Here is a 12,139-nt window from a genome sequence, read left to right as displayed (position 1 = left end):
CTCACTCAATTTTGTACTCCAGAAGAAATCCCGTCCAAGTTTTCCTTCCAATAGACTGACTCCATTGCATACTCTGGGAGAAATCCAGTCTGGGTGCTCCATCCAACCGATTGATTCCATTCCATACTCCGGGAGAAAGCCAGTCCTGCTCTTCCCACCAGCCGACTCCATTCTGTACTCCCAGAGAAATCTTAAACCAGGTTTTCAAAGCTATTGACTGATGCCATTCCGTACTCTGGGAGAAATCCGATCTGGGTTTTCCAATTTACAGCCTAACTCCATTCTTTACTCTGGGAGAAGTCCAGTCCAGGTTTTCCCTCCAACCAACTCAATTCCATACTCTGGGAAATATCCAAAAGTAAAGTTGAGATTTTCCATGCTACCGACTGACTCCATTCCGTAGTCTGGGAGAAATCCAGTCTGAGTTTTCACCCCAGTCCACCAAATTCTGTGCTCTGGGAGATACCCAGTCAGGGTTTTTCAATTTACTGCCTGACTCCATTCCGTAGTCCGGACAAATCCAGTCCAGGGTTTCCCTCCAACAGACTGACTCCATTACGTACTCTGGGAAAAATCCATTCTGGGTTCTCCATCCAACCAACTCCATTCCATACTCTGGGAGAAATTCACTCTGGATTTTCCCCCGAAGCGACTCCATTCTGTACTCCGGGCCAAATCCACTCTGAGTTTTCCAAGTTACTCACTGACTCCATTCCGTACTCTGGGAGAAATCGAGTCCAGGTTTTCCCTCCAACCAACTATATTCTGTACTTTGGGAGAAGTCCAGTCTGGATTTTCCTTCCAACCAACTCAATTCCGTACTCTGGGAAACATCCAAAAGTACAGTCGAGGTTTTCCATGTTACCGACTGACTCCATTCTGTGCTCCAGGAGAATTCCATCTGGGTTTCCTGCCGCGGTGACGGAAAGCCCGGAGCACTGCGACTTCTCTAGAGAAACGGCCCTGAGAAGGGCCGGGTCGAAGCACGTGAGCAGCTTCAAGCAGTCGAGTTATTCCAGCTCAGGCTCAGTGGTAGTTGAGTGATTTCAGCTCAGCTTGGCTCGGCGGCGGCAGGCAACACAGGAAGCAGGGACGAGAATGGTGGTCCAGCATTCCACCAAGGCAAAACCTTTTATTCAGGCAGAGCTTCGGGGGCGGGGGTGGGGGGGGGGAGACACCAATGGGACACAACAGTTTAACATATCTAACTCAAAGACCCCTGGGAGTGACACATTGTGTCTCTCTTACAGAGAAGTATCTCCTCTCCAGGGAAGAGCCAGGATCTCCGGCTCCCGGGCTCCTCCACACCCGCAGTTTCCCTATTTACTGACTGACTCTGTTCCATAGACCTGGCCCCCAAATTCTGCCTGCCACTGGTGTAGACCTGTACGCCAGCTGTGGACCCAGGTAGACCTGCCCTCCCGGGATCACCAGGATCAAGATAGATCTGTTTGCCAGCAGCAGACCTGGATAAACCTGGCCTCCTGGGACCACACGCCACAGGATTTGACCTGCTTGCTGTCCTCGGACCCAGGTAGAAATGGCAGCCCAGGGCCACCCACCACCACAGTAGAGCTGTTTCGCCGGCCCCAGCCCCAGGTCAACCTGGCCTCCAGAGGCTGCCTGCCACTGGGGTAGACCTCTCCACAGGCTCCGGACCAGGGTAGACCTGGCATTCCAGGGCCACCAAGCCACCAGGGTAGACCTTACTGCCTGCTCGAGACCCAGGTGGACCTGGCCTCCCACAACCGCCCCTCTCTGCGCAGTTCCCCCGTCCCCGTGTCAAGCTGCCCCACCCCGTGCACCGCCCCCTGTCAACGCATCACAATGCCCCACACCATGTGCCGCCCGCCATCGATGTGCCACGCTGTCCTGCCCTGCCCCTTGTTGCCGAGACATACCGCCCCGTGCACCACCCTCCGTCCCCGTGTCAAGCTGCCCTGCCCAGCGTTCTGGCCCTTGTTGCTGTGTCATATCATGATGCCATACCCCTCTCTCCGCCTCCTGTCATGCCACCCCGCCCCTGCCCCCCGCCACTTTATCACCTTTCTCTGGCCCTCTGTAGAGGTGTGTAGAGGTCACCTCAGGTCACTGCCCCCTGTAGAGATGTCATGCTGCTCTGTCCCAGGCTGCTGCCCCTGCCGCGACATCATGCCACTCTGCCCCCAGTTGCCATCCACTGGAGGTCCATCACGCTGCCCCGCCCTACACGCTGCCCCCGGCACCACATCACACTACTCCGTTCCACATGGCATCGGTGACGTAAACAATGGCACCATGATTCCCAGTATCAGATGGCCACACTGCTGCTGGAGTTACTCATTAATACAACCCAATATTCATTTACTCACATGATCGCCTAACAACTCACACCTCAACTTCCACACCATGCCACGTAAAACCATCCTGCACTGGCACATGGTCCACGCTGCTTCACCCACACAGCATTGGTGACGTAAACAATGGTACCATGTTTCCCAGAATCACATAACCGCACTGCTGTTAAAATTGCTCATTAATACAACCCAATAATCGTTTAATCACATAATTGCCTAACAACGCACATGGCACCCATCTGCTTTCCAGACAGAACGACACCAGTTCCCCACACTCTGCTGCGCAACACCAAGCTGTGGCGCGCTACCACATGGCAGATCCCCCTGGCGTGGCCCAGGCAGATGGTGAGGAGCCGCGAACAGCCAGCAGCGTGCAGTGCAGCTCAGGGGACATGTGTGTGCCACCATTTTTTCTGGAACTATGTGACACTTGGGCGCAGCCTTTTTTTTTATCAGACCCACATTGCTGCACTGCACCGCTAGGCCACCGCCATGCTGCGCCCTAGCGCTGGGGTAAACCTGGCCTCTACCCACCCCACTCGTCACCCCCAGCCACTGCATCACACCACCCTGCCACGCCCACCAGCCCCCATTCTTGCATTAAGCCGTCCTGCCCCACACGCCGCCCCCATCGCTGCATTAGGCTGCCCCCCTTCGCCCCCCATCAGTATGCCGCTCGGCCCCACCCCATGTTTCACCATCTGTAGCTGTGTCATGCCACCCCGCTCCTCTCACTGCCACCCGTTCTCGCATCAATTTATCCCGCCCTGCCCACCACCCCCCGCTGTGACATCACGCCGCTCCACACTCCATTGCCGTGTCACACCACACCGTCTGGCACCACCGCCACGTTGTTACACTGCTCCGCATTTGGTGGCCACCCCCAAAGTCCCTTCAAGCCGCGCAGCCCTGTGCACCACATCTGGACATCATGTCACACCGCCCTGCCCAGCGTGCTGCCGTCCATCGAAGCATCATGGCACCCCGTCCTGCGCACTGCCCGCCGTCTACGCATCACGACCCCTGCCCTGCCCTGCCCCTTGTTGCGGCGACAGGCAGCCCTGCCTTGCACACCTTCCATCTCTGTGCAAAGCCCGTTTTTCCCCATTTCTTAACCCTTTGTCCCCATTTTTTAACCCTTTTTCTCCCATTTTTAACCCTTTTTTTCCCTATTTTTTCCACATTTTTCCTCATTTCCCCCCCCTTCCAGTATACACCAGTTTAACAAGTCCCAGTTGAGGCTCAGGAGCAGTAGAGAGCCTGGCTCCCAGTATAAACCAGTCCAAACCAGTAACCCCAAACCCCCTTTTAACCCTTTCTTAAACCATTTTCCCCCATTTCTCCCCCATTTTGAACCCTTTCTCCCCCATTTTGAACCCTTTTTTCCCCATTTTCCCCCAGTTTTTCCCATTTTTTCCCCATTTCTCCCCCTCCTAGTATAAATCAGTTTAACCAGTACCAGCAGAGGCCTGGGAGCAATAAAGTGCTTGCCCCTCATTGGGGCTGAATGCCATGTCCAGGATGCTCCAGCCCACCTGGCGGCCCCTGCTGGCCCAAAGGACCTGCAGCCCCTCCCCTAACACCTCGAACAGACGCAAGGCGTGGTCTCGGGGGGGGGGGGGGGGGGGGGACGGGACGATGGGAATTTCATGGGATTTTTTTGGAATTTTGGGGGTTTTGGGGGAATTGGGGGATTTGTGGGGGAAATTGGGGAGATCGGGAAAAAAATGGGAGTTTTGTGGAGAAAATGGGGGATTCTGGGGGAAAATTGGGGATTTGAGGGAGAAATCTGGGGGTTTGTGGTGAAAATCTGGGAAAAATTGGGGATTTTGGGGGGAAATTGGGGGTTTTGGGGAAATCTGGGGGGAAATCGGAGAGATCAGGGGAGAAAAACCAGGAGTTTCAGGTGGCAATTTGGGGATTATGGGGGAAAATCAGGGGGAAACTGGGGGGTTTGGGGGGAAATTTGTGGATTTTGGGTGAAAATCTGGGATTTGGGGTAAAAAATTGGGGATTTCATGGGGAAATTTGGGAGTTTTGGGGGGAAATCTGGGAAAATTGGGGGTTTTGGGTGAAAATCCAGGAGTTTTGGGGAATTTGGGGGGGAAACCAGGAAAAAATTGGTAATTTGGGGGGGAAGTTGGGGATTTCCAGGTGAAAATCCAGGAGTTTAGGGAATTGTGGGCAAAAATTTAGGAGTTTTGAAGATTTGGGGTCACATTTCTGGGAATTTCAGGAATTCCACCGAACCCCAGCACCCAAAAATGCCCAAAAAATGACTTGAAACCCCAACCCCTACCCAACCCCTGCCCTGAAAAATCCCCAAAACACCCAGAATTCTCCCAATTTTTCCCAAATTTCCCCAAATTTTCTCCAATTCCTGGGAATTCTGGGAGTTCCCACCTATCCTGAGAGGCCGTCAGGAATTTCCAGCTGCATTCCAAGATGCCGCTGAAAACCTTCTGGGGGGTGGAGCTCCACTGCTGCCTTGTGATTGGGCAGGAAGCTGCAGAGGGGGCAGGGCCTGAGGGGCCAGGGACACCATGCCCTCTCTGAAGAGACATGTCCCCTGACCCAGGAAACCAGTATGGACCAGTATAAACCAGTATAGATGGGTTCAAACCAGTCCAAAACAGATCAAACCAGTCTAAACCAGTCCAAATCAGTTTAAACCTGTTCAAACCGACCTGAACCAGTTCAAACCAGTTCAAACTGATCCAAACTGGTTCAAATCAGATAAAACTCGTCAAGACAGGTTCAAACTGGTCCAAACCAGTTTAAACCAGTTTCAAACCAAAGCCAAGCCCCCTTTTAACCCTTTCTCAACCCATTTTCCCCCATTTCTTCCCCATTTTTAACCTTTTTTCCCCATTTTAACCCTTTCTTAGTTATTTTAACCCTTTTTTCACTGTTTTTCCCCGTTTTTTGCCATTTCTCCCCATTCTCCCCCCTCCCAGTATAAGCCAGTCCAAACCAGTCCAAACCAATAACCCTATTGCTCCATTTCCCTCAATTTTTCCCCATTTTTAACTCCCCCCCATTTTCAACACTTCCCCCCTATTTTTAGCTCTTCTTCCCCCAGTTTTTCACCTTTTTCCCCATTTTCCCCTTCCCAGTATAAACCTGTGTCACGATCCGCAAGGTGGGATTCGTGATGTGCCAAAAGACCACAATAGGCCGTCCTGATCTTCCCACTGCCTTCCAGCCAAAACATCCAACAAATCATTTGGGATATCTCCAAGCACTACTTTGATACTTAATTGTTCTTCCTCTCCAGGTAATAAAATTTTTACAAAAGCTATTTTCATAGTTTCTGAAGTTCCCAAAGCATTCAGGACACAGTATCTTTTCTTTATTGGAACAATTCCACATTTTTGGGCAGTTGCATTTGTTAATGCAGAAATTTGGGCTCCACTGTCTATTACAAAAATGACCAGTGTTCACTTGGGACCAACTATTGCTGTTATTAATAAATCTCCAGTTTGTTGATTGCAGGTGAGCTGTCTAAGATATATCCAACTGCCCCCCCATCTCTATGCTCACCTTCAATTAGAGACGGGGGTTCAAGTTTCCCTGCTTCTGAAAATGTTTCAATTCCATTGCTAAACTTTGGGGTTGTTTCTGCTCCCTGTCCAGAGCTTGTGAGTGATTTTGCTTTGACCCACTGCTCAGAAACTGTGATTGTTTCTGTTCACTGTCCAGAACCTGTGAGTGATGTTGCTTTGGCCCACTATCCAGATATTGTGCATAAGGCTGTGTTGGCTCACTGCCTGGAGTAGGTTGAGGGGAAGGTGGAGCACTTGGTACAACGGGGCTGGACTGCTGCCACTGAGAAATCAGTTTCTTAATTTTTCAAATGGTAGGTTATCCATTAACCCCTTTGGTATCCCCTTTTTCAGCCCCAAGTTCCACCAATACTGTCGGCTAGAAATTTGCCTACCCTTTTCTGTTTTTATGTTGGGAGGGGCAATGTGCCTAACACCCTTTGTTCTTTCTAGCTTTTCCTCTGGGGTTTTTACAGGACCATATTTTCTATTATAGTTTAGTAACTCTTCTGCAACTTCACTCCATGTCCAAATTTTGTGATTTCCAGCAGCTAAATTGAGTTGTGAGTTCATATGTGGTGAAGGATTCGTGTAGAGAAAACCCAGGATCAACAGATCTACTTTTATTATTTGGGTTTTCCAGAAGCCTGTCCAGTCTTTCTATTGGGCTTATGGCAGCTATCGTTTTCTGGAGAAGGATAACAGTGGGTTTAAGCGATTCTGGAAGGCCACGAATTAAAGGAGTCATAATTTCAGCCTTCACGGGTAACAACATTGGTGATTCAGAACTAACAATTAATTTTCTTTCATGAATCAGTTGTAGACAAGCTGCCTTATGAATGTTTTCTAGAATTTGGTCTGGGGAGCCAGTTAGAGCTACAGGATCTCCCCTTTCCAGGGGATTAAGTCCCCCTGCCCAATATGCAGCTCGCTGTGTTAGGGACTATGGGTTGCGGTTATCTCCTGTTGTTGAGAAAACACCATGTCCCCAATAACCACTTGCTTCTTGTTCAGATAATCGAATTTGATCTCCCCCTGTGAGAGACACTTGAAATACGTATTCTGTCTCTGACTCGTGAGGGAGACGCCTGTACTCCTTTTTTAACTTAGCCAATTCAGTAGCAGTGTACGGGATTTCTTTAGTGGTTATATATGGATCAAGATCTTCATCATTGATATAATTATATTCTGTTTTAATCAAAGGTCTTATTTGGGAGCAACAGTTTTCACCACAATTTTTTACCAAATGTAATTCTGCTTGAGGATATATGTGATTTATCTGAGGAGTTTCTTTTTCCAACGACTCCTTAAAGCAATCAGCAGACTGTGAATTTTTGGCACACTTCTCACTCAGAGCAGTTCGTAAGAAATGAATTTCATTTTGCAAACTTTCAACTAAATTTTGTAGGGATTGTATAATTACATTCTCTTCCTGCCTTCGTTTCATGCAAGCCTCTACAGGTGACGTAAGGCAAGCTCCCAATACAGAACAAATTATGGTTTTATTACGGCCAAATTTGAACTTTGCCTCATGTTGCAGGGAGTAAATTCTATCAGTTACATTTTCCAGGTTGAACCAATTATTTTGAGCCCATTCTTCCCCAGCTGGGGAGGGCTTAGCATTGTGTTTTGCTAACAAAGCAATGAATGCAGCTTTATCTTTTATACTAGAGTTTTCAGAGTGTTCACTCATCTTTGTGTGTGAAGGGTTCAGTACCACTACAGGGAGGTAAGACTTAAGTTACGCACAGACGCAGCCTTTGCCACGTCACCCTTTGCGTCCCTGTATGGATGAAGAGACCAAATCTGCTTGGGAGGCACCCCTTTATGTTAAAATTCAAGTTGTCTCTTTACTACACCAGGCAGTCAAAATTCATCAAAAACACATAACAGTACACAGAACCACTACAGGGAGGTAAAACTCAGTCACACTACATCAGACACAGCCAACACTGCGTTCCCCCATGCCGTGGGTGGAGAGACCAAATCTGCTTGGGAGGCACCCCTTTATGTTAAAATTCAGGTTGTCTCTCCACTACACCAAGCAGTCAGCATATAAAAAATCAGTGAGTCCCACCTTTTGTACTCAAAGATCCCATGTAAAATTCTGAAGACAGAGCCCTCAAATGAGTGTAGGGGTGCTTTGCCCTGAGGCATGTGCAGTTTGCGAGAAATTCGAGTCGCCTCCCTTGCTTTCTAGACACTGCTCACCAGCGTGGCAGGCTAGGTGCGGCTGAAGCGAAATGTCCTTCCCCTGATACAGACTGCACAACAACCTGCAACCCCTTCTGTCTCTCAGAATCCTGTCCGTGACGCCAATTTATGTCACGATCCGCAAGGTGGGATTCGTGATGTGGTTCTTTTAGTCGGTCTTAGAGTACAAAAGATTATCAGCAAACCAAGGACTTAAACAAGAAAACACAGTTTATTGAGTGCTCATCAGCACTAATATGCGATAGAGGGAAAGAAAAGAGAAAGCAAAGCATAAGGAAAAGAGAGTAAGGGGATTATAGCTACCAACGTCGAAGTCCACTCAGCTGTCCAACGACGCAGAGTCTTCTGTCCGTTGGGGAGATCTCAAAGGAAGGTAAGTTTGGGGTATCATTTTATAGTCTTTTGCAAAGCGAGGGGCGCAGGGCCAAAACCAGAGGAGATTGATGATCATTGTGATGAATTTCATTGTGCAGGGAGCAGGTGTAGGGTACAGAGAGATCCATGTCTTGCAAGTCTTTGCTCACCAGCAGGAACGAGGGCAAGGTGTTGTGGAAAACCCATTGCACAGGGTACCACGCACAAGCCTCTGCTCACCAGCAGGAATGAGAGCCATGAGTCGTGGAAAACCCGTTGCATAGGTTACCAAGCCTCTGCTCACCAGCAGGAACGAGAGCAGTGTACCGTGCAACCACCTGCAAACAATCACTGAGCAAACATCCATCTCAGCTAGGCCCAAACCCCCTGTCATGGAGTTACTTTACCTTTAAGGGAGTTGGAGTTGCTGGGAAGTGCTTGGAGTCTTTTCTCCTGACCAATTATCGGTCATTGCTGGGAATTGACAGCAGTTTAGGCCATTGAAAAGTGGGATCAACTTGTGAACCCTACCTTAAAATGTAAAAGCAGAGCTCTCTGGGTTCTTTTTGTTTTTCTGGCTGTGGAGGGTGGCTGAGCTCCAGGCCTCTCGTCCCTGCCCAGGCCATGCGGCTGGGCGGGGATGGGGCCGGGCCTGCCCCGTCTCCCGGCCGGGAGATGGGGGGGGCCTGGGGAAGGTTTTTCTCGGGCCCGGGCCGAGCCGATCTCTGGCTCGGCTGCAGGTTTTGCTGTAACTACATTCACTAGAAACTGCCAAGTGAAGAAAGAGAGAAGCCCTGGACTTGCAGCGGGTTGGAGCAGCGACCACACGCTCCAGAGCAGCCATGAGGAACTTTCCATCGCAGACGGCTCCAGCTCCTGTTCGGCAGAGATCTCTAAACCATCTACAAAAGCCTGGGCAAGATTTTAACTCTTTCATTACCCAGATGAGACTTGCGGATTAATCTTTTTATCCAGAGAGAGAGAGAGAGAGAGAGAGATCAACATGAAAAGAGACTTTATAAACTACCAGTGACAAGAAAGAAAAGAAGCTTCAGGAAAGGTAGAGAATTAAGAAGATGCTTTAATTAAGCTGAAATATCTCCCTGTTAAAACTATGGAGATGGACAATAAAGTCCTGAAAAGAACTCCTTTAATTCATGATATAGGATCTAGAGAGGAATAGTGTTCAAAGTGTAAATTTGAGTAAAGAGTAATTATAGTATAGTGAAGTACTAAGAGATTAAAAGCCTTGAGAGGCCATGAGAAAACTGTTGAGAGATTTGAAGCCCTGAGAGGCCATGAGAAAACTGTTTTCTAGTGAAGTTCACAGAAACAGATGAAGAAGACTTTTTTTTGCCTTTGAATAACTTATCCTTAAAAATGCTATCTCTAGACTCATGGCCCATACACACTTCAGAGTGATGTGAAAATGGGAGGAGTGAACTCTAATAATAGCAGCTCTGAGCAGCTAACATTAGGGCAATAGAAAACTATAACAAAAATAGTTTTCTTGTGAGAAACTCCATAAATTAACAGGAAGAAACTTCTGTTTCTCTATAAAGACTGGTGAACATACTAGCAAGAATTGGGACTGTTTTAACCATCAGAGTTCCAGAGTTTTTGTCTCTGTTGTCATGTGAACAAGAGAATAGTGGGTGGATAGGAGATGGAAAGGTTTTTCTGGAAGTTTATTCTGGTGTTCTTATTATTGTGGTTTGTCAATAAACTTTCTTTTTTTTTCCCTTTTAAGTTGTATGCCTGTTTTGCTCTTATTCTAATCCATATCTCACAGCAAGAAGTAAATAATTTTCTTAGTTAGTGGTTTAAAACCACGACACCCCCAAACCAAGTCCCTTGTGATATTCAGGGTCTCAGTCTCTGTCCTTGAGACAGCTGTGAGAAAGATGAGGGAATCTTCGGACCGTCTCTTACAACCTGTCCAAACCAGTAACCCCAAACCCCATTTTTCCCCATTTTCCCCTTTTCTCACCATTTTTAATCCTTCCCCCCCACATTTCTCTTCCATTTTTAACCCATTTTCCCCATTTTTTTACTGTTTTTTCTCATTTTTTTGCTGTTTCCTCCCATTTTCCTTCCTCTCAGTATAAACCAGTACAAACCAGTAACCCCAGACCCCCAGGCACATCAGGGCACACCAGGGCAGACTGGGGCACACTGGGACACACCCAGGCACACCTGGGCACACCCAAACACACTGGGGAACATGGGGGCACATCCAAACACACCGGGGTACACCAAGGCACATAGGGGCACACCCTGGCACACCTGGGCACACCTGAACACACTGGGGCAGAACAGGGCACACCAGGGCACACTTGGGCACACCCAGACAAATTCGGGCACACCCAGACAAATTCAGTCACACAAAGACACACCCGGCCACACTGGGGTACACCAAGGCACACCAGGGCACACCAGGGCATTCCCGTGCACACTCGGGCACACCTGGATAAACTTGGGCACACAGAGACACACTCGTGCACACCTGGGCACACCTGGGCACATGCGGACACACCTGAGCCCACCTGGGTACATCTGGGTGCACCTGGGCACACCATGGCCCACCCAAAGACACCTGGGCACACATGGGTACACCAGTGCACAACTGAGCACAACTGGGCACACCTGGGCCCAAAGGGGCACATCTGTACTCACCAGGCCACACCCAGCCACTCCTGGGTACTCCTGAGCTTGCTTGGGCACAGTTGGGCACACCCGGGCACATGTGGGCACACCCGGGGATGAGAAAGCACACCTTGGAACACTGGGGCAGACCCAAACACACCTGGGCACACAGGCACATCTGGGCACACCGGGGCACACCCGGGCTCACCTGGGCACACCCAGACACTCCTAGGCACACCTGGGCACACTGGGCTTACCCTGGCAAACTTGGACACATCCAGGCACACCTGGGCACTCCAGGGCATACTCGGGGCCCACCTGGGAACACTGGGGCACACACGGGCACACCTGGGTGTTGCACTCAGCAACCTCAGGATCTCGTCCAGGGAAGCAGCAGGATTCTGGGGACCAGCATCAAACACCAACGAGACGGGCTCACGGTTCATGAAACCATTTATTCAGCATGGGAACAAACTCAGGTCCAGAACAGAGAGCTCTGAAGAGAGGCACAGCAGGGGTTTTTGAGGGACAGAACCGAGGGCTTCCACCTTTGAGGGTGGAGTTCAGGGTCAGGGACCAGTAGAAGCACAGCAAGGGAGAAACCCCCAGGGACTCAAACCCAATCAGAACTCCTGGGCTGCCCTTCACAAGGGGTTTGGGGTGGGACAATGTTAACTCTTTGTCTCCCTGAGGCTGCTGCCACACCTGGGAACACCCAGGCACACCCGGGTTTAACTGGGCACACCCGGGAACACCAGGGCTCAGCTGAGCATACCTGGACACACTGGGGCACACCCAGGCACACAGGGGCACATCCTGACACACCAGGGAACACCTGGGCACACCTGGACTCACCCAAACACACCAGGACACACCCAGGCACACTCAAGCACACTGGGGCACACCTGCGCACACCAGGGCACATCTAGGAACACCTGGGCCAACCTGGGCAGAATTGAGCACACCTGGACATGCCAGGGCATGCCCAAACACCCGGTCACAGCTGGGCACTCTGGGGCACACCTGGGCCCACCTGGGCACACT

General features: G+C 49.9%; 1 protein-coding gene and 1 long non-coding RNA gene across 2 annotated transcripts; one reads left to right on the top strand and one right to left on the bottom strand.

Annotated features, from left to right (window-relative positions):
* Positions 1–280: 280 nt before the first annotated feature.
* On the top strand, positions 281–5,637 carry LOC147649989 (uncharacterized). The gene is made up of 2 exons (XR_015277550.1): positions 281–1,534; positions 5,453–5,637. It is a non-coding gene; the product is annotated as an uncharacterized LOC147649989 (long non-coding RNA).
* Positions 5,638–6,329: 692 nt separating this feature from the next.
* Positions 6,330–9,063, bottom strand: LOC147649988 (uncharacterized). Its single transcript, XM_086855091.1, is given in 1 exon segment — positions 6,330–9,063. A coding segment is annotated over 1 exon segment (1,176 nt). The 5' UTR covers positions 7,575–9,063; the 3' UTR covers positions 6,330–6,398.
* Positions 9,064–12,139: the final 3,076 nt, after the last annotated feature.

Source organism: Cyanistes caeruleus, chromosome 17 (genome assembly GCF_971803275.1).
Source record: "Cyanistes caeruleus chromosome 17, bCyaCae1.hap1.1, whole genome shotgun sequence".
NCBI classification, from domain to species: domain Eukaryota; kingdom Metazoa; phylum Chordata; class Aves; order Passeriformes; family Paridae; genus Cyanistes; species Cyanistes caeruleus.
Note: the sequence above shows the minus strand (reverse complement) of the source record. Positions and strands in the feature narration are given on the sequence as shown.